This window comes from Mytilus edulis, chromosome 10, assembly GCF_963676685.1.
Source record: "Mytilus edulis chromosome 10, xbMytEdul2.2, whole genome shotgun sequence".
Lineage (NCBI taxonomy): Eukaryota > Metazoa > Mollusca > Bivalvia > Mytilida > Mytilidae > Mytilus > Mytilus edulis.
In genome coordinates, this window is record NC_092353.1 from 11146370 (window position 1) to 11172757 (window position 26388).

The 26388-nt window shown below is 32.1% G+C and overlaps 2 protein-coding genes across 3 annotated transcripts in view; both read left to right on the top strand.

Moving 5' to 3' along the window:
• The first annotated feature begins 392 nt into the window (after positions 1–392).
• Positions 393–23463, top strand: LOC139493378 (uncharacterized). Of its 2 annotated transcripts, none has more exons than XM_071281748.1 (10): positions 393–455; positions 7325–7651; positions 9290–9337; positions 12563–12774; positions 13503–13583; positions 15511–15841; positions 17912–18079; positions 19684–19812; positions 21248–21365; positions 23182–23463. In XM_071281748.1, the coding sequence occupies exons 2-10, from the start codon at positions 7333–7335 to the stop codon at positions 23438–23440; spliced, it is 1665 nt and encodes a 554-aa protein (XP_071137849.1). In that variant the 5' UTR covers positions 393–455; positions 7325–7332; the 3' UTR covers positions 23441–23463. The 2 variants fall into 2 exon arrangements, with proteins under 2 accessions (XP_071137849.1, XP_071137848.1); XM_071281747.1 differs by lacking the exon at positions 393–455 and adding an exon at positions 1851–1926.
• Positions 23464–23607: 144 nt separating this feature from the next.
• The window catches only part of LOC139492577 (uncharacterized), a 34353-nt gene continuing 31572 nt past the window's right edge, over positions 23608–26388 (top strand). The window contains exons 1-2 of the mRNA XM_071280730.1: positions 23608–25391; positions 25796–26108. Coding sequence (XP_071136831.1) covers positions 25389–25391; positions 25796–26108 — 316 coding nt within the window. The 5' untranslated portion in view covers positions 23608–25388. The remainder of the gene's footprint in view (positions 25392–25795; positions 26109–26388) is intronic.

The window sequence follows — 26388 nt, forward strand, 5'->3', positions numbered from 1 at the left end:
GTCACGCCACACATTTTTTAAACTAGATACCCCAATGATGATTGTGGCCAAGTTTGGTTTAATTTGGCCCAGTAGTTTCAGAGGAGAAGATTTTTGTAAAAGTTAACGACGACGGACGACGACGGACGACAGACGACGGACGACGACGACGACGACGACGACGGACGCCGGACGCCAAGTGATGGGAAAAGCTCACTTGGCCCTTCGGGCCAGGTGAGCTAAAAAGAACAAAAATCAACAAAACAGCTCTCTAAACACAGAGGTCTTTGAGTCTAAAGAGGTTTATCGTGAAAGACCGATATTGAATCTGATTATGTCATATTCGTGCAATAAAGGGACACATGCGATAACCTTCGAGTCAAATGTTTGCAGACATAATATAAATCAAATAGATTGTCGGCATTCCCTCATAAATAGTTGTTCGTTTTCATAGAGACAAATACATTGTGTTCATGGTATGTTTTAACTTTTGAATAGCGTTTATAATTATATTCTTATTCTTTAATTTAGCAAAACACAATCTTGTAAACGCCTTTCCCAAGTCAGGAGCCTCTGGCCTTTGTTAGTCTTGTATGATTTTAAATTTTAGTTTCTTGTGTATAATTCGGAGTTTAGTATGACGTCCATTATCACTGTACTATTATGCATATTTTAGGGGCCAGCTGAAGGACACCTACGGGTGCGGGAATTCTCGCTACATTGAAGACCAATTGGTTGCCTTCGGCTGTTGTTTGCTCTATGGTCGGGTGGTTGTCGCTTTGACATATTCACCATTTCCTTTCTCAATTTTATTGATTCATTTGATTGCTTTTGTAAAAAATGAATTTGCTGAAAAAGAGGAAAAAGAGTATTTTTTGGTAAAATTGAAACAAAGACAACTATCCTCAATTGATTGATATCAGTTATATTAAGTTCAGAATCTGTAATATTGCATTATATTTAGACTTGAAAAATCACAACTTTTCATGATGATGTCCAATTAATTGTTCACGGAATCCGGATTCAAATTAGGCCAAGTCTAAGACTGCTATAGTTAGTACGGACTTGTTCCAAAATCATGTCTTGAGCCAATCAAGATAATTCCCAAGAACAAATTATATTGATTGTTTTATGTAATTTCCTTAAAACATAGAAAAGTTTTTTTTTTTATCATTTTTAATGATTAGACGGTTTATAACTATTACAACTATATGATACAATGAAAGTCAAACAAACTGTTCCTGCTTTAAGTCTCTATCTCTACAACTAAACGTCTTTTCTTTTAATTTTTTAATATTTTTTTTTTTCATACTGAATTTCCGGCCATGCACTTAGTAAAATGAATACATCTCCATTCTTCCCATTCCATAGCATCAACGTTTCACATTTGTGTTTTGAATTAACGTTTATCGTGTTAAGTGCATCTTATGTTTAGTATTATTTTGTTTTGTTTATCTTGCACAAGATAATGTAATGCTTTCTTATCTATGATATGGCCTTTTATTTAATTGCAGCAGATGTCATCACAAAGCCAACACCAATCTCAATGATCATTTTCACAAAGTATATGTTACCTGCAAAAATATATTTCAACATTGATAATTTTGTCAAACTAACATACTAACATAATAAGTTACGTAATGTTATGTCACCTGCTGTATAATTTTCCATTTGTGTGTCAATTACAATTATTTTATATGATATACCGTTTTCAAGTATTAAAGTTCATTGAGATGTTTGACATGAAAGCATTGATATATATTTACTGAAAGCTACAAAAAATATTTTTCTCAGCTTTTATAGAATCATTTTATTCTTACCATTTTTTTTTAATCCTTTGAATTCTCAGCACCTTCTGTTTTTTAGGTGTTCTAAAATCATACTCAAACAATTCTCGTATGGACAAAGAGAGGCGAAAGTTACCAAATATGTTTTTTTTTCAATACGGTACGACTGATTCTAAGAAAAGAATGATATAACTCGCTTATTACCAACGCTTTTATGCCTTTTAGTTGCTTGTTCTGCACACATTTTATGTTTGCTTGTACGCTGGTCGTTACGGTAATAATAATAAATTTAATGGCTAGTTAATATTTTCCTTTTCATATTTTTTTGAAATAGAGATCCTCGTTTTGGTCAATTCGATATGTTTACACTTCATTCACATACCCACCAGGCTTTTAAAGAATAGCCGTGTCGGGTTTTTAAGTGGTTTGTATTCGGGTTTTGTTGTTTTTTCCCTACAGATAATGAGTCGTAACAAATAAAAATGCTTTTGATCCGTTTAATAAGTTGTAGTACCTAGTAAAACCTTATATTGGTATATTTCTTTCAGTATAACTTTAACCGAGTTATTAGGTTTATGGCCTAACCTTCATCCGCGTCCACACAGATAAGATATAAATCGATTATGTCATATTAATCAACGTGTTTGAACTCTAGTTCGAATTAAAAGGAAAGTTACATAATATTACTGTGCAGAGATCAAGTAGTATTCCAAATCAATCAAAACCACAGCGAAATAGACAATGACGACGGAGGTGTTAATAACCCTTCTTTTTATCGTGCTCTGTTTCTTTTTTTACTGATCCAAATCTTGTCGGCTTAGTTGTTTTCCTTTAAATCAAGTTAATACTGTAAGCTTAAAAGTAAATCATTTTAACTGATCGAAATTCATTACAACTTGATTCTCATTTCAGCACATAAAACACTCCCTTAGTAATATACTCACACATATCTTGTTAGTCCTAATGCTCACTGAGAATGATCATCTATCATCTTTATAAAGATAGCAAAAAAATTAAACTGTCATGATACATATTCAAATTTATTTCTGAATAGTACAATGAAAGTACTTAGTTATCTGTGAATGCAGAATTTGTGGAAGTGTTAGAAAGTAATAAAAATTCTAAAAAGGCTTTCATTATCCCTTATGGGCCAGGAAATACTACTGTGCCACCATCAAAAGGTGTCCACGATGACATAAGAATAAAATATTTCTTTATTTAGTTTAAAACGCGTTCTAGACGAGAATATATATTTATATGTGTACAAGTTATATCACATTAAATTCTTATTGCGATGTTCCCGCGAAAACGTCATATGTTACACGGAATACACCCAAAAAACTGATAGGTCTTGGTTTTCAAAAAAAAATATTTGTTTCACGCTGACAACGCTTAATGATATACACTAACTCGTGATGGTACGTGGAACTGTCCAAACAGTTTTTCTATTATTGTTCATACAGAAATAAGATCAGTAATATAGATACAATGAATCAACGCTGATCGATTGTATCTATAACTTAAACTATTGTGTTAATGCCTTTTAAAAATTAACGCCTATTCTTAATAGACGTGTTAGGAAAGTCGATACTACTGTTGGTGCTCGTGTTGGATGGAAGATAAATACAATAAGATTTGGGGGGTCATCTCCAAAATTATAAATACTCTATTTTTTATTACCTGTATGGCCACTGAAATACGTTATTTATAGTGTGCAATACATGACCGATCGGGCATTGTTAAGAACCAAAATTAATTTTCAAATGTGATAATTAAAATAAATTACGTGGTACATTTGTAAATTAAGGATACACATGAAAAAGAGGGGATGTTTTTGTTTTATTTTCAGAATCAACAAAATTCCTTCAAAAAAAAATTTGATAAGGGTTTTGGCCCGCTTGATCTCTCAATGGAAGCAAACTACTAGTATCGTTTTGCTTCATTCTGGTACGATTTAAAATAATAATAAAAAAAAAAAAATATTTTGGAAAACACAAATCCCCTTTTCACAATATGAACGCTCGATGATTTATTTTATAATGCAAATTTGGGATTTTGTTGTTCACTTGCCTAATAACTTTTAGCATTGTATGATTGGGTAGCATTTGCATTGTTTAATGTCTCCCGAAAAGTCCACCAAACAATTCAACTGTTTGTTTTAGTTCGTTCCTTTGCTGTTCCCATAAGGTCACAAACGACTCTGACTGTCTCTAGACGTCTTATTGCGTCAAATAATTCCAACTGTGACCTTGACCTTTGTCTTCAAAAATTAATAGGATTCTAGATTTTCATAAGGACTAAAAACGAATCAAGTACGGTCAAATTCCTAGAACGTTGTTAAATATAGAGTGTAAACAAGTGTGTTACGGACGGAAAGGCGGACCGAGGGTAAAGAAACCCTCGAATTTTGTAGGCGAGAGAATAAACTTGAACCCATTGGAATCGGAAATGCAGACAGATGTTATTTTACACGAAGACAATGGGGTTCAAATCGTCAAATGTCAACTAAAGCAAAGTTTGTTTGTATCGTTCTTTAAATGTCGTTTAAACTTTTTGTTTCTAAAATCAGAATTATCAGAAAAGCTTATAACGATCTTTCCAAAGACGTATGCTTATGATATAGAATCAAAAATCGTGGACACCTTTTTATAGTCTTATAACAGATGAGAAGTGTGTGTGTGTGTGTGTGGGGGGGGGGGGGGGTATTTATTTTTGTGTTTATTTGTTTTGTGTTGTACTTATTTTTATTTGCTGTATACTACCAGTGTGCGCATTCAAAATCTAACTTTAATTACTGAATAAGAGGCTGATGGTGTGTGACCGGTTCATACATAATATTGCGGGGTTAAATATGTTCGTAAGAGCTCTTGACGAAACCCTTTTCCAACATCGGACAGTCGTGTAATTGTAACAGTAATTCATAAGTACATACTATGCAAATCGATTGAAAATGGCATGACTCATTATATCGGCAGGAATCGTTAAAAGAAATAACATAAAGACAATAGACACAAAGTACCAATATCAAAGTACTTGCAGTTACTGAAAGTAAAAGTATTAATAAAATAACAAAGGCTTACAAGATGTTAAAACAAGATAAATTATTCACAAAACTAATATTAATTTGTCTAAAAATGTATTTATTGAATCTTTTCTGGTTCTTAAACAAATAATGTGATCTTTTCCTGCGTACTCTAATAAATACAATTGTTACAGATTTGTCTCAGCGGTATCAAACACGCCCAAACAGGTAACAAAAGAGTTCAGTTTTTATACTCATTGAGAAGGTCGCCAATCATATTGTATATTTCTTCCGACCAACACGAGCGCCAGCAGTAGTATCGACTTTCCTAACACGTCTAATTAGAAGGTATTGTAAGTGCGTTTAAAGAACCATGTAATCGTGTCAAACGATACATTAAAATAAATTAAATATCACAATCATATGGTTATAACACATCACGTCTACCCTTAAAGATCTTCATACTATAAGGCGTCTGAATGTTTTCTGTTTTTACAAAATAAGATATATAATTTCTATCAAAATTGAAAATGGAAATGGAAATTGTCAAAGGGAAAACAACCTGACAAAAAACATATATATATAGTGCATATAATAAGTATGTTTCCGAAATTTCTAACAAAAATTCTAATTTGAGGAACATCACGATTTTCTAGCATAGAAATTTGCGAATTAACAGTTGTAAAATTATGTAGCAAAGCAGATGAAATCATATATATATATACAAAGTATATATAAAGGTACAAGCCCTGTGTGTCTGTTGTACCGAAGTATATCATAAATTCAGTTATATGTTTAAATTATACATTTAAATCGTAACCGATTGGTTTCATCGATATGTTGATGTCATTAACACGTTAGAGAATTCATGGACGGGTTCGATTCCCAATGAAGACATATAATGAATTACAAAAATTAAAGGTAAGTTTTTAAAACACTTCCATTAGCGAACAGAAATCATTCAAACTTAATGTAATTTGGCTCACAAAGGAAACAAAAGAATATAAAACGGTGAGTCCATTTCAGCTACAGACTTAGGAAGCGTTGATTCTAGAAAAAGAATCCACCGTAAATGAATAGTCTGACTTCACCACAATGGTCTAGGAGATAAAGCCTCATGTCAAGTGACAGCCGAAAACAAATTCCTGTATAAAAATCATTTGTTATTAAATTTGCTTGCTTAACCTTGAAGTTCAAACTAATAACAATATCGTGTATCCAGTCAACCGCGATAAAAATAATACAGTCTATTTCTTCAAATTTCTTCATTTATTTAATACAAAGTTTTACTCTAGCCAAATTTAATCAGGACACAAAATTGTACAGCAACCAGCTTAATAAAATCTATGATATCAATCATAATTAATTTCTGTCATCACAAATTCTGAAATAATCTTTCTTTGTTGTTATGTTGGTGTATCTGTGACTTATGCCCTAAATCTTTTAGTAAGAATTAGAAAAACAAAACAAAAAGTTGCAAGGACTACACAGAGAAATCGTTCGTAATACATACAAATGAGTATTTATTTCTAGCTGCTATGTCGTCACTATCTAATTTGATAGTTAGTTTACCCTGGCTTGATACTTATGAAGTGAAGTAAACTTCTTGTCTTCAAGTATGAAACCACTCTTTTCGTTAATTAAAGTTTAGTGCTTTTTTCATAATCTAAGTAGTTTCCTTTGAACATTTTGCAGCAAAATTACTTGAGTGTGAAGGTAAAGGTAATATACCCAGCTCCTTTCAGAGTAGTCTTGTCCTACAGACCGATAGATTGGTTTTCTGTCGGACGAGTCTACTCTTAAAGAGGGTAGAGTACATAACCTAATAATGATTTCACGGTTCAGATATATAGCAAGCAAGCAAATCAATGATATAACCTTTACCTAAACACTCAAGTCGTATACTATAACACTTATTATTTCGCGCCATCTTTCTCCTTTTAATCGCTTACCTATAGTTGTCAATATTTATTTTGATAAGGACAAGAACAAATCAAATAAATTAAAATAATTTCAAATTTTTCAAAGAACATCAAAAATAGATTTTTTATAATTTTGTAAAACTCATTCATAATGCCACGACCCAAAACAAGCAGACAAGGAATTTGAGCAGTGAGTTTAAGTTTTCTGAGAATAGACTAGTCCGACAGAAAATCAATCTAGAGTAAATGTTTTTTTTAATTAGATAAAATGCAAAGCTTGAGCTGGGTTATTCGTGTCCTTAGAAACAGTCCTCTTTAATATTATTTTATAGAATAAACATTGATGACATTGGTCGGCTCTCATAATTTTTCATAAAATTTACTTTGATCCTTTGACAAAAATATCATAATTTCAAAATAATAGAACCAGACACATTATCGGACTAAAATTGGTTGGATATTTAGCAGTCTGACAAACACCAGTTTTGATCATTGAGAAGCTTCATATTTTATCAATAAAAGAACGTGATTAAAACGTTCAGCTGACTAATCTCCATGTAGTTTTATAAACCACCTTAAACTTGAGACGACTTTAAGTTCGTTTATATTTTAAGGTCCAATCATGGAGTACATTGCAGTTGTCCTTTTAACCACTCTGACAGCACGTGTAGCTGGTTCAGCGCAGTATGGAAATGGAACTAGATTTATTGGACTTGGCTACAACATTCTCAATGGAAATCCAGACGGAGGAGATCTTTCTCAATCCGGAATAGATATTGGAATAAAAACAACTAGACACATTTTGAAACTTACACCCGACACAGCTAAACAGCTTATTGCGATTGATGGCAGAACACATTGTACAACGCATAATAGCAAATCACTTTTCTATGACTCCAAATCATACCAGAAATATTTATTAGGAGATTTTAAAACATTTGGTAATTATAATCTAATACAGTAAAGTCACTTATACTCATGAGCTGAACATTTATAAAAGCTTTCTTAAGTTTTAAGAGTGTTATGAAAACGAAACACTCTTCTAAAGTATCAAACTTTAAGCCAGGTATCTTTGATATATTGTTCAACCATTTGGTCGATGAAACTGCTCATGGGCGTTTCGTCCATACGAGTTTCACAAATCATTCATCTAATTCTTTTGAGTCAGAGTCAGCTGAAAAAAGCTTAACTCATAAGATCGATTCAAAGCTTAAAAACATCGTACAAAAACCCGTTCCGTACGTGTCAGGGTTATGCATACATTCATACAACATAACAAAAGACACTTAGTATAGATCTGAGAGAACTTGCAGTTACGGACAGCTATTACACAACCAAAATGACATTTAAAAATCATGCAGGTTATAATATCAATCAGTACACATCCAACATCCAAGTGATTAAATGCAAGGACGTCATTAACAATCAGAGAAAAAAAACATTAACGTGTGCAATGCCAAGATACAGGAATCGACAAATTCTAGAGACATGAATGTGCATATGTATGTAAAAACAAATGATTTAGTTTGATTTTTATTTACTTATTACATGGATAATTAAATCAATATTCATACCTATAAACAAATATTCAAAGGATTAATTACAGTGTTGATTGGTAACCTTTTAGAATATGTTTATTTTAATTATCGATAAGTTTCTAAATTCCCGTGCACGGTTAACAACTTTTTGTACCTGAATGTCCGTGCTTGGTAAAATGATGATTTGCTATACCGTCCAAAATCAGTTTTCTACATGTACAGTCATATCAACGATTTCAGCTATGTTGTTATTCAAACGATACGATGAGTGCTAAGATGGGAACTCTTGAAAGAATAATAGCCCCAATAAAGGATACAGAACAAAATAGAAAGTACATGTTGAAATATCAAAACAAAATTATAAAACATAAAAAAAACCTACAATAACAGGCATGTACTGTAATGCACCGGTAAAATTAATTATGTTTAAGATATTGATATCTTTTTTTCCAATCTATAATATCAGAATTTTGCAATAAATATCAAATAGTTTTATTCAAAACCATTACCCTTTCCCGTGCTCACCAGCTCTAAAATACAAAATTCTCCGATGTACTTACGACATTTTTAAAATGTAATACTTCTTCTAATTGATCATAAAAAAATCATCAGATAAAACAGCATATCAGTTAACTAGAATTGATTTAATTGGAAAATAAAAGTGAAATCAAAGTTATTCATACATGTGCTTACCTAATCTGTTCAAGAAGGTCTATAGCTTGCTCCTTACGTGAATACATATTTTTGTTATAAATACTGAGCTCTGTTCCAATAGACGAAAAATGAAATATGACATGAGGTTTTTATACATTGCTTAACATGTGTTTTTTAAATTTTGTTACATAAAGCCTTTAAATTAGATTTCGTCCAGTTTATATGTACACATGTGAGTGAAAGTAGCTTAAATAAAATTGAGAATGGAAATGGGGAATGTATCAAAGAGACAACAACCCGACCATAGAAAAAACAACAGCATAAGGTCACCAACAGGTCTTCAATGTAACGAGAAATTCAGATGATGACAGTCTCTATTCATTTCAGGTCCGGGAGATAGTTCCATTAAGCCATATGCGTTTTCAGCAAGCACATGTAAGTGTTTAAAATAGCAATACTTTGTTCCTTCAGTTGGAAATTATAATCACAAATATTCAACATGTTCATTTTGTTTGACTCTTATATATCGAAGATAAAATCGATTTACGGAATCTTCAAACAAATATTACATTTAAGTTTGTTAATGTTTGAAACACGGAATATAAACTAAGTTTCAGGTATGTGTATACAAGCATTTATCACCATCACTGCTGGTGATCCGATGGATAAATCTGTTGTAGAGGTATCACTTGTTCAGACGTACTTATAAATATAATGATTTTCTGTTACAGTATCTTGCATTAATTTGTAGGATCCTTCACAATAGATAATTCAGCTGATTTGTAACAATACCATCTTCATGCCTTCATGTACTGTATTACGGCGCTAGATTAAAAACTGACGAGGAAAGGTAATCTTCGCCCACCGAAAGCTTTATTATGTGAAGCCAAGGTGGTCGAGTGGTCAAGCGCGTCGGATACAGTAGAGGCGATTTGGTGTCACGATATCTCAGTAGCATGAGTTCGAATCCCGGCGAGGGGAAAAAAATATGCAAAAGCAAATTTACAGATATAACATTGTGTGGCTGATGTTTAGACGAGTTGTATATACAGAATGTACAAAGCCATGTCTCACCATCACTGATGGTAATCCGATGGATAAATCTGTTGTAGAGTTGTCACTTGTGCAGACGTACTTATAAATATAATGATTTTCGTTGACTGTATCTTGCATTAATTTGTTGGATCCTTTACAATATATAATTAAGCTGATCTGTAACAATACCATCTTCATGCCTTCATATAATATTGAAGTTACATTTTAATATAGCGTATGTGATCGCGTGATCTAGAGCGCTGGACATGAGGCTAAGCGACTGATGCTGTAGTGTATCAAAGGTGTGAGTTCGAATCCTGATGAGGGACTGAAAAATACTTGTCAGTAGAATAATCTAATTCTTACATGGTTGGGAGTTATTTTCTGACTTATATAAATATTTGTATTAACCATGTATTTCTATCACACTGAGATCCAGTGGGCATATTATGTGTATTATGTGTTCTGGAAGACCAAAAAAAGGGTATCATAACAAAAAGCATTTGGCCAGCAGGTCGAACAATTGGTGTTCGTAAACCCTGCTGATTGCCATGAGGATCGCCAAATAAATTGATCACAAGATTTAATAAATAGGATATTTAAAATATTGTAATTTAATACCAAACAGAAAACAATAAAATTGTGGCAAAGATGGTAAACCACAAACATAAGGTGTTAATTTGTTTTAACACCATATCCGGATTTCGACAAATAATGTCTCTTCAGTGATGTTGGAGATCGAAACAGTATTTGGAAGGCCACATACGTATATACCTAATATTTGAAAACGAAAATGTTGCAAAAAAGACCAATCAACACATTTCTTTTGTTCTTGTTGTTGTCTTGCCTTCATGCAATGGAAATCAACCTTGCAAACTTGACGTCTAGTTATTGTTTTTATTTTAGGTATAACTTTATAGCGTCTTGGTAATATATATCAGTGTTGGAAAGAAACTGAATGATTCATATGTTTATTCCCTAAATAGTCAAAGTTACTGTATTCCATGTATTCCATTGCAATAAACGTAAACATGACAATTCTTATAAATTAATGCAATACACTGTTTATATTTAAATATTCTATATGCATCTGATGCATCAACAGTGTACCTAATAATGAATATTCTCCCGACTGTTGTGCAGGCTATTTCATTTAATTTAATGTCAACTGACGCAAATCAAATACAATTAGATACTGACATTTTGTTTGGTTGATTTTCCTGACTGCTAATAAACTCTTTTGAGCTTTGTAAAAAGATGGCGTCTGCTTCGCTCTATCGTAATTTAATATTAATTGTTTTTGCATTTGGTAGTTGATTAAGTATTTGAAATGTAATATTTTTCAGATATTGATTGATATAAAATCCAATATATATTAAGTTTCAGTGACAATGATGTTGTTGTACTTTGAGAGTGTGCGTTATACACTTATGATTTTAAATCTGTTTTCACTTTACTTGTTGAAAGTTAAAACATTTACAAACAGACACGACTCTGTAATTGTGGCTATCTGGAGGTGTGCCTAGATTGGCAGATGTAATAAAATAGAGATAATGCATTTTTGTAAACATTGTATCGGAAAATTGTTTACCAAAAGAAACGTGAATTTTGCAGATTAACAAATCAAATAAACTGATATTTGAATATTGAATTTTATTGAGAAATATGCTTAATAAAACGAACATGAATTAATGACAGTTGATTGGAACTAAAATCTACACAGACATTTCCAGCATTTAATTTCTTATCCTGAAAATCTGCAAATTGTAAACTCATTTAAGCCAATAGCTGTTGCTGTATCTCGTCTTAAAGAATCCAAAGCTTTTAGTTCTTAGAAGCGAGAATGTCACTGAATACAGATTCCAACCTTATCCTTATAAAAAGAGGGACGAAAGATATCAGAGGGACAGTCGACGAACTCAAAGATCGAAAATAAACTGACAACGCCATGGCTAAAAAATAAAAAGACGAACAGACAAATAATTGTACACAAGACACAACATAAAAAACTAAAGACTTAGTAACACGAAACCAATCAAAAAGTGGGGGTGATATCAGTTGCTCCGGAAGGGTAAGCAGATCCTGCTACATATGTGGCACCCGTCGTGTTGCTCATGTTATAACAAATCCGGTAAATAGTCTAATTGGGTAGGTCTAATTGGTGGTGAACAGGGAAGGAGATTGTAGTTACGACAAAAGGAACATATCCGATATCATCTGTGAAACGTGTGACGGTCAACCAACTCCTGATGGCGTCCGTAAAATTTACGGAGGGATGGTTTCAACTTCATTATTTGGAACTCTATGTTTGATAGCTTCCTATTAGCAGCAACCCTCTATCAAGGAAATCATGATAGAAAATACAATCTCGGGATTATCGTATCAATGCTGGAATGTTGCTACATAGAAATGGATATATCCTTCTTGTGGTTGACAACATATCAATCACGTATCAATTATTTCCGTCAAATTAGTAATAAGATATGAGTTAGACACAACTATGTGAACCCGATCTCAAAACATAATTGTTACTTGTTTTCAAGTATCATTGACACACAAACTAATTGACATTTAAACGATAATGACTTATAAATCAACAGTATGTTTTGTATCTATTATTCACAGTTTTCAAAGACATAGACCATATGACACACGACAAACAAGATGCATTCCGCGATGAACTAAATATATGTAATGAGGGACGAACCAGATACATTCTTCCACCTACGTATCCGAGTCTTCATGCACTTAATGTAGAGTTTTCTAGCGCTGTTTGTCAATTGCCTATTGTGTACAACCAAGCTACGTACCGTCAATTTTTAGATTTGTGGGGAACTGTGAGTAAAGGCATACATTTTAATTGTACAAAAACAACTTTTTACATAGACAAACGCATCGCTTAGAGAGAGATAGAAAGACACTTACCTGTTTGAAGGTGGAATAATTGATAACGCATGCACTTATGTTTGATCAAAATACTTAACATAATGGAATGTTATGCTTGTAGCTTCCAAAATCAAGCTTTTTGTAAAAGTAACAGATATGCTATATGAGCAATGCAACAATTTCGTCTTACATAGTGGTGGTTGAATTTTGAAGTTTATTTCATAAAAATAATGTCTGATTCAGAGAACACGAAATTAAATTGTGTATGAAATAATATAAGATTAAGAGGAATAAGAATGATTGCTAATAAGACAACTCCTCTCCACAAGAGTCACAAAAAATAGTTACCGTACGGCCTTCAATAATATAAAAAGCCCTCACCGCATCCTCGGGTATTAAAAGCCACGAGACGACAAATGTTAACGAATAAAACGAGAACATTAAAGACATAATTTATGTACAAAATAATGAACGAAAAACAAATAAAAAAACAAAAAAAAACAAACACAACACCTCGCACCTGTTATCCCTTATACAAATAAATCTTATATTTCAAGACAATACATAGTTAACATACATATATAAACTATTATTTAAAAAATATATAAACTTAGAGAATGTAGTTTGAGATATGTATTTAGATATGAGATAAAGAAAAGGTATTACATTTATTTTACAGCACGTCATTGTCGGCGTTGATATCGGAACAAAATCTGTGAAAAGATATGACCAGATTGAATTATTAAATAGCGTTTTATCGGTGAGAACTTTAAATGACATATTAAGTATAAACAATATTAGAATGAAGTCAAGATGGTTGTTAATATAACCATTTATTTGGCTTTGTGAAACAAATGTCCATAAAATTTCCACGGCATACCTGAATTTTTGGTTCTCCAAGATGAAATTAATTTTCCAAACGTTTAAATAATAGAAATGTGGTGTTTTCAAATAAACCACTTACAGATTTGAAAAAAAAGATAAACTTAATTTTTTTAAGCGATGATATTCTGTAAATGTTTACAAAACTTTGCAATTTTCCAAATCGGCGACTGGCAAAATTTCAATCCTGGTATCTTTGATGAGTGTATTTACAGTAAAAACTAAATGGGAGGTTTAGCGAGCTAACGTCACCGTACCCAAATTACACCGGATACCCAAATTGAATCTATTTAGCAAAGATAACAGCTGAAATCTTGAAGATTTCCTAGAGACTTAACAATTTGTATTTTTATTATTTGATACTATGCACGCTTTTCAACAAAGGTAAACATATTTAAACATACACAAAACGTTCACAGTATTTATCAACAGATAAAATGCTTACTGAAAAAGCAAAATGTACGGACATGTATCCATGCGATGTCATCAAAATGTAATCTTTTCAAATTTTCAAATACAAAATATCACAAGTATCCATTTCTTAAAAAAAAAAAGAGTAAGCATGGATTGATATCCAATTGTTCAAAGGATTGGAGGTCAGTTCAAACCAATTTTTCTATAATTCCATATGGATTCAAAATTAAATTGGTGAAACCATAAAGTTAATAATTATACATCTACAAAATAAACACATAATGAAAATTTTATCTGAAGCATACAAAAACGTAATTTAAAAACCTGTCAAAATAGGTGCAATTTGGGAAACCTCATGTTATAAAACTATGTAAATCCATCATTTTGTTTTACACAGAAGATGCACGTAACAATTTTGAAATATTACAGTTGTTTTCCATTCGGTTAACATTTGAGAGTTAAATTTTGCCATTTGATAAAAACAAATCTGTTTTGATCTTTTTCGAGAGTCTGAAAATTTTGTTATTTTACTATCGGCATTTGATATATCGCATTAAATTTGATTTTGTTCAGATGTTATGGAAAATTGAATAAGACGGCAATCATAGTTAAACATAAAAAGGACAGGACGAACAGATTAATTAAGATCATAATAAAATGAACACAGACAGGTGATATCCGAGAAAGTATGTGGTATGATACTAAAACCAACTAATTAATTTATATTTACAGAAATACCAGCAACAAAAATATCTTTCTTTTTTACGAAAATATATAAAGCATGATACTAAATTCTCCCTCTCTCTATATATAGTTAATACTATAGCTTTAAATTTGGGAAAATGTCGAAATGAAGGTGAGATTCTCTCCTATTGCCTATAATTTATTTTATGATATACACAGTTAGGGACTTACATGTACCAATTAGAATCAATAAAATGTGCAATACATTTTAAATCTATTTTCTGTTCTACCTTTGGGTAATTTGTAAAATTCTTTCTATCCTATCAAATGAAGAAAATTTTTTAATCGTCAATTGGTTTAAGATTTACCTCATACGTATACAGTAGAATTTAGAATGATGCATGTGAGAAAAGTGTAAGCTAATATCAATACAGGCAAATCTTTGTATATCGAACTATAACGTATGTCTGTGCATCTGGTTTCAACTTTTTTTTTAAAGTATTGAATCAATATTACATATAAGTGCAAAATGCCTTCTTTTTATGTTTCAAATGGCCTATGATTACTGTATCTCGTTTAAAAAGCAAATATTCACTACAATTCCAAAATCGTATTTCACCAACACCAAGCCTATACATTCAGACAATGAAGATATATGGTGCTGTGGTAATTAACGATATGACTAACAATTTCATTCTTACTTACAGTCAGGAATAGGCTCATTAGCTACTGAACAATATCAGGGGTATGGCACAGTAATTAATATAGATCCTTCGAAACTTCAACATATTGATACGTATAACATAAACGGAGGTAATGTTATCGGAACATTACAATTAGGAACTGAAAGCAACCCTGAACCTGTTTGGTACAATCTCGCTACCATTGCCTATTTCATTGATGATTCATTTTGGAACAATGGAATAACTAGTGAAAACTGTAACGGAGAGGCACCTAATTTAAGTCGCATTCAGGCAAACGTGGTTATAGCTTTAACGGAATATCCAAGATTGAATGGAATACGCTCACCTCCACAAGGTTAGTTATATTATTTTTGTATTACGAAGTATAGAATTAAAAAGTAGGTTCAGTAAGACCCCTTTTTGGCCCCAAAATATAGCAGTTTTACAAAATTGTGAAAATGTTATCTTTTAGCTATTTACTGGAAAGTAGAATGCTTCTGCTACATAAATATGAGCTGTTTTTGACAATGAAATGCACATATATTGGGTACAAGCATCATTAAGTCATGCTAAATTACTGAAATCTTCACAATTTGAGCATTTTATTAAATTTTGATGATATTACATAACATATATAAAGGTTGAGAATGAACACGGATGCGGCCACTTTCATTTTTGACAAAACCCATCTGAAAAAGTGACGTTTTTTGGCATATTTGATAGATTTTTCATATTTAAGCTTGAATCGGAGCGTTATTAATGACCAAATTTGTTAGAATCTTTCACATAAACTAATTGAATCAATTGGAATAGACACTTAAGTGTTTAACAAGTGTCCAAAATCTTTCTTTGGATGAACCTGAAATTTGAGGCCAAAATCGGCCCTTACCGGACCTACTCCTTTGCATTACAAAGGAGGATCATCGGTTTTCAACTTTACTCAATAACGATTATTGACTATCATTCAGACGAAAGCATAGAAAATCATTATCATGGTATGATTTTTCTGGATGGGTCATAAAACTTCAGTTTTCAAGTAAGTAAATTGCTTCTTGAACATTTAAATTCTGTTGCTGTTTAAGCATATATTCATAAATACAGCCTGCTTTAGTATTACAACTTTTCCAAACCTAGAAAACATTTGTTTCATATTTTTTTGTAAATTTTCTTGGTTTTGAAACTTGCTCATTATAAGATGAGCAAGTAAATTTGAATATTTTGTCCCATGAAAATCTCATATAGTTTTGATGTTTTGTGCTACTGTAACAAGTATATATGTATGTCTCATATTAACAGAATTATCAAACGTACATTTTGATTCATGAGATATCGCCAATATATAGCAACATGTTGTAAAATATGAAGTTTGATTGAAAGTGTACATTGACTGTTGAATGGTGTTTTATATCCCCTAATATTAGTATTAGCTGTATGGTGAAACAATTGTTATCGAAACTAATGGTATAATGATTTGACAGTGTTTGAGCTCCTTGGTTTATGACTTTCAAGTTGAGGTCAATGTCAATGTTTAATTTGACGTTTTAGATTTTCCCCTTTGCTGCGACTTAAAGTAACTTTAACCATACTTTTTTAGAATCAGTGTCAATTAATTGAATGCAGTACACAGTCTTTTATAAATAATACAAATTGAAAATAAAAACATCTAAAGAATTGACTCTGAATGATGATTGCCACAAAAGTTTCATCAATGTTTTCCCCCATTCATCAATTTTTTTTTTGGCTCACAGTACTTTTTCAATTGACTGTTTTGTATCTTTTGTTGTTCTATGCACGTCACTCTATATTGCCATTCGATAAAGCTATTTTAGACAACGGCTCTAATTCTAATACATATTTTCCATCAGCATAGTCATCATATTCATCCCCAAAAATCATCATTGACGTTTTCATTCGAAACATATATTTTGTGGAAATATGAGGTCCAAGCTACCACTCATGGCACTGGATGTTTTACTTATACTTGAAGTAGGCTTCACAGTTGAAGAACTCATTTCACCTTTTTATTACTAGAAGAAATGTCTATCTGCATCTATAAGATTGAAGACATCGTGCTCATGTTTATTTTTCTTTGATAAAACATCGTTCTCTTTCAAGTTTTTCGTCAACATCAACTCTGCCCTTTTTTCTCGGGTTACTGCAAATCAGTAATCTAGTCCAGCAGTTGTCGGTAAAAAAATTTAGAATAATATTAATAACGTAAAATAAAAACTTTTATTAGTTATAAGTTATTTTATTAACCTCGTCGAAATATGCAAAATCGATAAGTTATATATTTGCAAACATTATCGCACATAATTCCGAATGATACAACTAAACATTTGTATATGGGAGTAATAACTCAAAGAAGTTTTTTTCGTGTTTCGTTTTTATGAAATAACATAGTTGTGATAACGTTATTTTTCAGAATCAATATTAAAACTTGCCCTTATGTGGCCAAGTGGAAGTTATGGTTTGTACAAGCCTAATACCGGATGTCCAAAGTCTCCTTTTACTTGGTTGGAGGGATGGAGTCGTCAGGACGCTGAGGACCACCACAATAGCAATTCATGGACAACAAACATACATTTAGGAGGTACATTTTCTTACTGTTAATGTCTTTAATAAAAACACTTTTTGTGTTTATAGTTAACATTTTGTATTTTCACTGTAATTACTTTATTAGTTTAGAGATGTAAGTAATTCAGCTTTCGCGAACAATGTTTAGCAATATATTAATTCCATTAATTTAAGTTAAACGTACATTGCTGTTTATGCACTATACCATTTTAAACACAAAAAGATTATTTTTCGAAAAATATGATAATTTAAGTTATAAAAAATTCACAGGTTACTAAGTCTATACACAAAAAATATTTAAGGTATTAAGTTAAAAAATTGCGCGCACTTGTTGTTAAACCTGGTCTCGAAATATACATTTTCTATGAATACAAAGCAATGTGTAAACGACTTTTGGACATTGAATAAGATGCCTCGTTATAAAGAGTGTCGTCATCTCGAACTAAAATGTCGTAATGTCGGTAGTTGCAAAGCAAAACGTCTGTGTCCGTTCAATATATATCCATATTATCAAGAGGTAGTAAATATTTCTAGCATTTCATAAGATCGGATAGGTATACGGCGCAAGTATGATTTCGTCATCGATGCAAGTCACATGGTTAGAAGTGAATTTCGATAAATTGCCATTTTGGATGAGATAATTGAGCATCAGTAAACGAAAGTCGTTTTTTCCGCTAATTTTGGAAATGGAATGGGCTTTGGTTTTCCCACAATTTTTTAAAGGTGGACTATTGTTGCCATAATTATGATTTCCTTCCAATATTTTTAAATATTTATATTTTCAATTGCAATAGTGATATATTTTCAGTACTGGAACATGTTATTTTATACCTTGGTTTACTGTAGCTACTACTAGAAATGAATGAGATCATAAGCTTTATTACACATTAGCAGTCTTGCCTAGCTAATACGTATAAGTACAAAGTCTTCTTCTTTTAAGTTTTGTTCTCAAATTAAAGGGGGATACTTTTTTATTCGAGGAATCCCGATTTGCTATGTTTGGTGTATATACTTTTTGTACAGATGTATATATCGTTAGAAATATGAAAATTAACGTGCAGCGATCCTATACGTCCACGTATTTAAAACCCTATCTTTTATGATTTATGATAAAAGAGGGGCGAAAGATATCAGGGGGACAGCCATATTCATAGATAACAAATAAACCAACAACGCTATGGCTAAAAAAGAAAAGACAAACAGACAATTAATAGTACAAAATACACAACATAGAGAACTAAAGACAACACGAACCCCACCAAACACTGGGGATGACTATTTGCTCCGGAAGGGTAAGCAGATCCTGCTCCATATGTGGCACCCGTTGTGTTGTTCATGTAATCACAAACCCGGAAAAAATCTAATTCGGTAGGTCACATTCGTGACAATGGAAGGGAATTAAAGTTACAACATAAGTAACCAAATGTCGTAACAATGTATATGTAAATAATTATTTGATAACCATCCACAAAGTGGTTTTCGGGACTTATCATCGCTGCTCCAAGGTGAAATGAAAAGGATATGCATAGGAAAAAAACTCAACAGAGCAATTTTTATAGTATTTTAAATAACAGAATGTTTAAACACATTTAATGATTTTATCTCTTTATTTCGTTGCAGAAACGCCTCAACATAATAAGCCCGTGTTTTGGTTTTGCATAAAAAATTTAGACGACAAAAGTACTGGATATTACCTCAATTGGTCCAAAGGGAACTATTGTATACTGAAGAAAGGAACTTGTCCGACAGGTAAAATCAATAGAAGTTTAAAATAAAAGATTTTTGTTGGTAATCTTAACAAATCTAGTATTGAATTCTCTTTTTTTCTTTCGGTTAAATCTGCAAAAAATTGAATAAGAAAAACAAGCCCCAACAATAAGAATAAAACTCATTAGATTCCAAAGGTTTGATGTAAACTACACACTTATTATTAAATCTTATTATGAACCCACTGTAAGTACTAACATGGTAAAAGGGATGAACACCATATTTAATAACCGTTTCAATACATGAAAAGGAAACGTAAAATTTCTGCATTATCTTCTACAACTCAAACAATAAAACAAAATTGAACCTTATTGTAAAAGTAGGGTTCAAGCATTTTGTTTAATGTGTAATTTGTCTTTATATGTACAATTGTTTCTAATTGTAAGAATATTCATATTTTTGAATTATTAAACAGCTTACTTATGCTATAAAGTCTCGATGTCTTGAATGTTGATCGTACAGCAAACTTGCAGTACCTGTAACAGTCATTACTAGTATTGAATATGCCAGTTAAGCTTGTGATAATGTCGGATTGCGGTATATCAATAAGCGGGAGCAATTACAGATTCAAGCTGCTCAAATAGTAACGGGGTTACCTATATTCACAAGCTCAAGGGTTATTTACAAGGAACATGGATGAGAAACATAGGCAGACAAAAGAGAAAGAAGAAAAAAATCAAATGTTGTATAATATAACAAAAAATAATGTACCAGAATATTTGAGAAATTCAATTCCACCAACCGTCCAAAGCGTGATTGTTTATGCACTACACAACGATAACGATATAATGCTTCCATTCTGCAGACTTGCTTTAACCAATGAATCATTTTTAACATCAACTATACGTCTATGGAATATTTTTGATACTCCAATCGGCGAAGCAGATGCAATAGGAAAATTCAAAACGAAACTCAACAATTTGAATCTAAATAGTTATAAATACATGTCGAAACATTACGAGTTAGGAAGTTGTAAACTTAACATTGAGCTTACTCAACATCGATGTTCTGCTTCCTTTTTAAATCATGATATGTATAGAGTTAATATGATCCATCTTGCCGATCCGATTCGCATCTTTTCTTTTCGAAAAGTATATAATATTCAGAAATAAGAAGAAAGATTTTAGAAAACCTTAGCAGAATCCCATATAACTGTCCATTAAGTGTATAACTATTCACATCGGGAAGTAATTTACTTACTCAGGAGTAAAAGAAAAATATCTTTTCACATGTGTTTCAGCTTATTCAGAATAGATTCCTTAATGTTCAGATAGTAAAAAATGACAAAATTTATAGGTTAAGTGTTATGTTTAAACTAAACTAGTATTAAGATCGATATTTATTGCATGCATTGTTTGATATGTTTTGTATCATAAATTAAAAGAATATCTAAATATATTATGTAATATTTGTGGAGGTTTTCGCGACGGATGGCTATACTGGGATGACGAAGACAGTCATAATGCTAATGGACATGGTGGAACTCTTCCCGATGGTTCATATGGAAGTAATACTAAAATTTATTACTGTTGCAGGTAATGAAGCTAGTAAAATCAAATACCTTAAAATTGATTCTGACATTAACAAACCTATTTGTCATTTTTCACTATACATTGTAAAGTTATTGATATTAAAAATACGAGGAAGCCCTTAACTGGATAAAGTGAGATTTAAGGATGTATTTAGGTGAAGTTTTTGGAATTTATGTCAGATTTTCGGACTCCTTGGCTTTTTACCATACAATACCAGGTAAGATATTTTGCCCCATACCCCCAATTTATATTTTTATAAAAGACTCAATAGCTCATAAAAGATCATTTGCCAAAATTTAAGCAGAATCTTGATTTTTTTCCCCTTTGATTTGAGACCCAAATAATAGCACACAAAACATTAATGATACTGGAATGTGGTAAAACATTGTTGTTTAAATAACACGTCAGAACAGGAAGAAATAAATATTTTAGACCTATATATAATACAAATGGAACAGTTTAGTGTCCTTTCAATATATATAAATAGCTAGGTAATGTTGTGTTTTGTGTAATGTTGTATGTTGTTTTAGCCATGGGGTTGTCAGTTAATTATTGAGTAAAGAGTTTCGTAGATACAAGTATCTTGTCTTGGGCAGGGATAAATCCTACTTTGTAAAAATCACTCTGATTCAAACAAACAAATTCTCTGAAACTGACATTATCAAGATGCTTGATTTCTTGATTGACAACATATTTGTTACCTTTGGAAGACATGTTTGTCAACATTCCAATGGGAACCAATTGTGCCCCTTTTCTTGCCGACATGTTTCTTTTTTATTATGAGGCTGACTTCATACGAGCACTTCTTGGGAAGAAATATAAGAAGTTAGCAATATCCTTTAACGTTACTTTCCGCTATATGGACGATGTCCTCTCACTAAATAATTAAAAATTTGGTGACTTTGTTGAACGCATCCATCCCATCGAGCTAGAGATAAAGGATACACCAGATACAGTTAATTCTGCATTATCTTATAATATCTTGACTCACATCTCGACATTGACAATGAGGGTCGATTGAAAACAAAACCTTACGACAAAAGAGATGATTTCAGCTTCCCAAGTGTGAACTTTCCATTTCGATGCAGTAGCATTCTAGCAGTGCCTGCATACGGAGTATATATCTCCCAATTTATATAATATTCCCGGGCTTGTATTTCCTATCATGATTTCCTCAATAGAGGGTTGCTGCTCACCAGGAAGCTATCAAACCAAGAGTTTTTTTTAAAATGGTGAAGTTTAAATCATCCGTTCGTAAATTGTACAGACGCCATTACAAATTGGTTGACCGTTATGGAATAACTGTTTCACGGATGATATCAGATATGTTCCTTATGTCGTAACTACTATCTACTTCCCTTTTCGTCACGAATTAAACTATTTACCAGGTTTGTAATAACAAGAACATTGCGATGGGTGCCACCTGTGAAGCAGGGTCTGCATACACGTCCGGAGCACCACAGTTCAACCCCCAGTTTTTGGTGGGATACCTGTTGCTTCCTATGTTGTGTCTTGTGTACTATTACTTATCTGTTTGTCATTCTATTATTTAGCCATGGCGTTGTCAGTTTATTTTCGATTTATGAGTTTGAATGGCCCTCTGGTATCGTTTGTCCCTCTTTTAAGATCCATTTGGACATATCTCTTTTATAAATTTGCAATATTTTAATAAAAAATACTCATATGTAAATCCTCCGTTTTTTCCATTTTAACTGAAAAATTTTGATTTTAATCAACCAAATTAAAATAATTAATAAAAAAAAAGGGATAAAGGTACAAACATTTCTTTTCAATTGAATTTTATGATGTTCACTTACAGAAACGACGGTGATTACCGGACAGCTATACCTCTTCCTGTTGACAGGCCGTTTTACCTCTTGAGGTTCACAACGCCTTGTCAGAAAGTTTATGGTATGACAGTCAGGGAGGAAGTTTTCAAAATGGATACAGAAGATCACCATAACCATAATTCTGCTTCTGGTGCTCACCCTTACGGTAGCTGGAATAGTCACGGTGATCCAACACTACATTTCTGCTATTACCAAAAAAGTTACTTTTCCGGTGGAATTTTCGGATAGATGAATATAAAACTGAAAATTTACTGTGTTGTGGTTAATCGATAATGATTGTTGTAAGACAAATTGTATTTTTGTTCATTTGATGAGTTAAGCCTTTTTCAACTGATTTTTCTAGTTCGTTCTTATGCTGTACTGTTATACCACTGTCCAAGGTTAGGGGGAGGGTTGGGATACCGCTAAAATGTTTAACCCCGCCACATTATGTATGTATGTGCCTGTTCCAAGTCAGTAACCTGTAATTCAGTGGGTGTCGTTTGTTTATGTGTTACATATTTGTTAATCGTTCCTTTTTTTTTTATACAAATAAGGCCGTTTGTTTTCTCGTTTGAACTGTTTTACATTGTCATTTATGGGACTTTTATAACTGACTATGCGGTATGGGCTTTGCTCATTGTTGGAGGCCGTACGGTGACCTATAGTTGTTAATTTCTGTGTCATTTTGGTCTCTTGTGGAGAGTTGTCTCATCGGCAATCATACCACATCTTCTTTCTTATATTAATCAGCTGCTTCGTTAAATGTTTAAACTTAAAATTTCATATATTGATCATGCATTTAAAAATAAATCAGGAAATAATACTTAAAAAGTGGGCAACCGTTTTATTTTTTAACATACGAACTCTTGATGTTAACTGTAAGATACGTTTAAATTCAAAGTGTATAAAAGGAAAGTCATGAAATTGAGCAAATATTTTGCCTTTTTCAAAATTCTGTTTCATTAGTTCACAGAATTTAAAAAACATGTAATATACAATGCATAATTAACGCCGATTCTTTTGATGCAAAGAAAGTCCTCAGCAACCGTGTGAGTTTTCATTCTATATCCTGTTTGTTCTTTAGCTGAACAATGAATAATTTTGATGACATATTTAGTGTCTACATTGACGTTACAATAAGCTATATTATATCTATACTATTAAACGGGACGACCTTATTTTGTGTGTTGCTTCGCTTCCTTCCACAATAAGTTAATCATCATGCCTCTGTGTTCTATAGGTACCATGCATAGTCGCATTTGTCATCTATTCTTTTGATTATTCAGTTTGTTCTTTTGGTGGGAGAAAAACGAAAATAAAGGTGTCTGGATAATGTTTCCGTCATCGGACCAAATTATAAGTCACACAACACTTCCGGTTTTAAACTTGCACATACTTTTCATGAGAGTAATCGGGGGACAGGACAATATAGTTTTTGCGTTGATAGAGACTCTCTATATAAGAAAGCAGTGATCGACGTGGAGAAGAAACTTGGAGTTAATAGTTAATAGCAAATACACTTTATTTATAATATACGTATGTTCAAAGTATACAGAAACGAGAAAATAATGGAATTCAACAGAAAACAAAAATTAACATAAATTGGAAAAAAGGAGAGGGCTTAAAACATTTGTCCGGTCTCCAAGTACCTATGAGTTTTGATTCCTTTTCTGAAATTCTTCAGACATAAAATAAATCTTTTACCCAAATTCTTTCGCAATAGAAAAATAATATGCAATTCCTAATTTTTTGAAGTTGGAATTCATGATGTATGAATGTAAAGTAGGACAAATATTAACTTTCAAAGGAGAGCTCTTTGTTTAAAAAATCTACATGATATTGTTCCTGTTAAATTTAACATGTTTCAGTTAATCTGGACAAGTTATTCATGTGATGTGCAAAGGGTTATTGCACAAACGGAATCGGCCAAGTAAGATAAGAGGTATTCTTAACAAGTGTCTGGGTTATTATTGTCTATCACTAGTTCAAACTAATTGCATAGACCTCAACTCAATATATCTGGTCTACAAAATTGCGTCGGCAATAAGACAAGGACGTTATAACCTCATCATGATTGGCTAGTCATATCTTGTTATCTTTAAGAGAAGGCAATAGATAAAACATTATAAGTACTTTGCAGCTGAACATGCTAAACTCATTTTGATTACCAGCCAAGTTTAGTACAGAGTAAATTATGGTATGTATTGATATTCGAATTTCGTTATTAGAAACAAAAAAAATATTCTAAAATGTAAATATTCAACTAAGAATAGACATCAAGTTTTAAAATGTAAAAAGATGTATGTTAATGAAAGTCGTATACACTATATCATATTTGGTATCACGAAACATGTAAAGTCAATGTAACTTGTTCGTGCATTCGATTCTGTGTTGACAATTGTCTTTTTCGTGGATTTTTCTTTAGAAATGACAGGAAATAAGTTATGTCTCTTAGACAAAAAACTCCTAATAGAATGATTTGGATTAACAAAAACAATATAAAGATAACCGAACATTGCTTAACTTCTTTTTGGTTTGCCGTAACAGGATGAGTCTTGTCATAAACTAATTACTTTAACTATTTCATTTTGTTTTATTTAGAAACAAATCATGAAATACAGTCTTATTACGTTGTTTATTCTGCAAAGATGTGTATTCAGTTACGATGGGTCACGATTCATTGGGCTTGGCTATAATATTCTTTTGGGAAACCCTGATGGAGGAGATCTTTCACTAGCTGGAATTGATCCTGGATTAAAAAGTACAAGACATGAATTACAATTTACATCGAATACAGCAAGGAAATTAATTGATAGCGATAACAAAATGTACTGTACAAACCACAGTAGTACTTCTGTTTTCTTTGGAGGGAAGTCTTACCAGACTTATTTGATGGGAGATGTTACAACTTTTGGTAATTTAATTTTAAGAAAGGAATTTTTTAAATCAACGTAACGGTACCCAAATTGCACCGAGTTACGAAATTGCAACCATTTAGCAAAAATAGCAGTAGAAATCTTATAAAATTTCCTAGAGACTAAACAATTTGTATTTTATGATTTGATACTATGCACGTATTTCAAAATAGGGAAACACATTTAGATATACACCAAAGAATTCACCAAAAAGATGAAGTGTTTACTGAAAAGGCAAAATGTACGGAAACGTGGTCATGCGACGTTATCAAAACGTCA

Coding starts and splice junctions, on each gene's coding strand:
- LOC139493378 (XM_071281747.1), top strand. CDS start 1,878: ATGGACAAAGAGAGGCGAAAGTTACCAAATATGTTTTTTTTTCAATAC. Junction 15,842..17,911: donor AATACGCTCACCTCCACAAG/GTTAGTTATATT, acceptor GTTATTTTTCAG/AATCAATATTAAAACTTGCC. Junction 18,080..19,683: donor AACAAACATACATTTAGGAG/GTACATTTTCTT, acceptor ATTTCGTTGCAG/AAACGCCTCAACATAATAAG.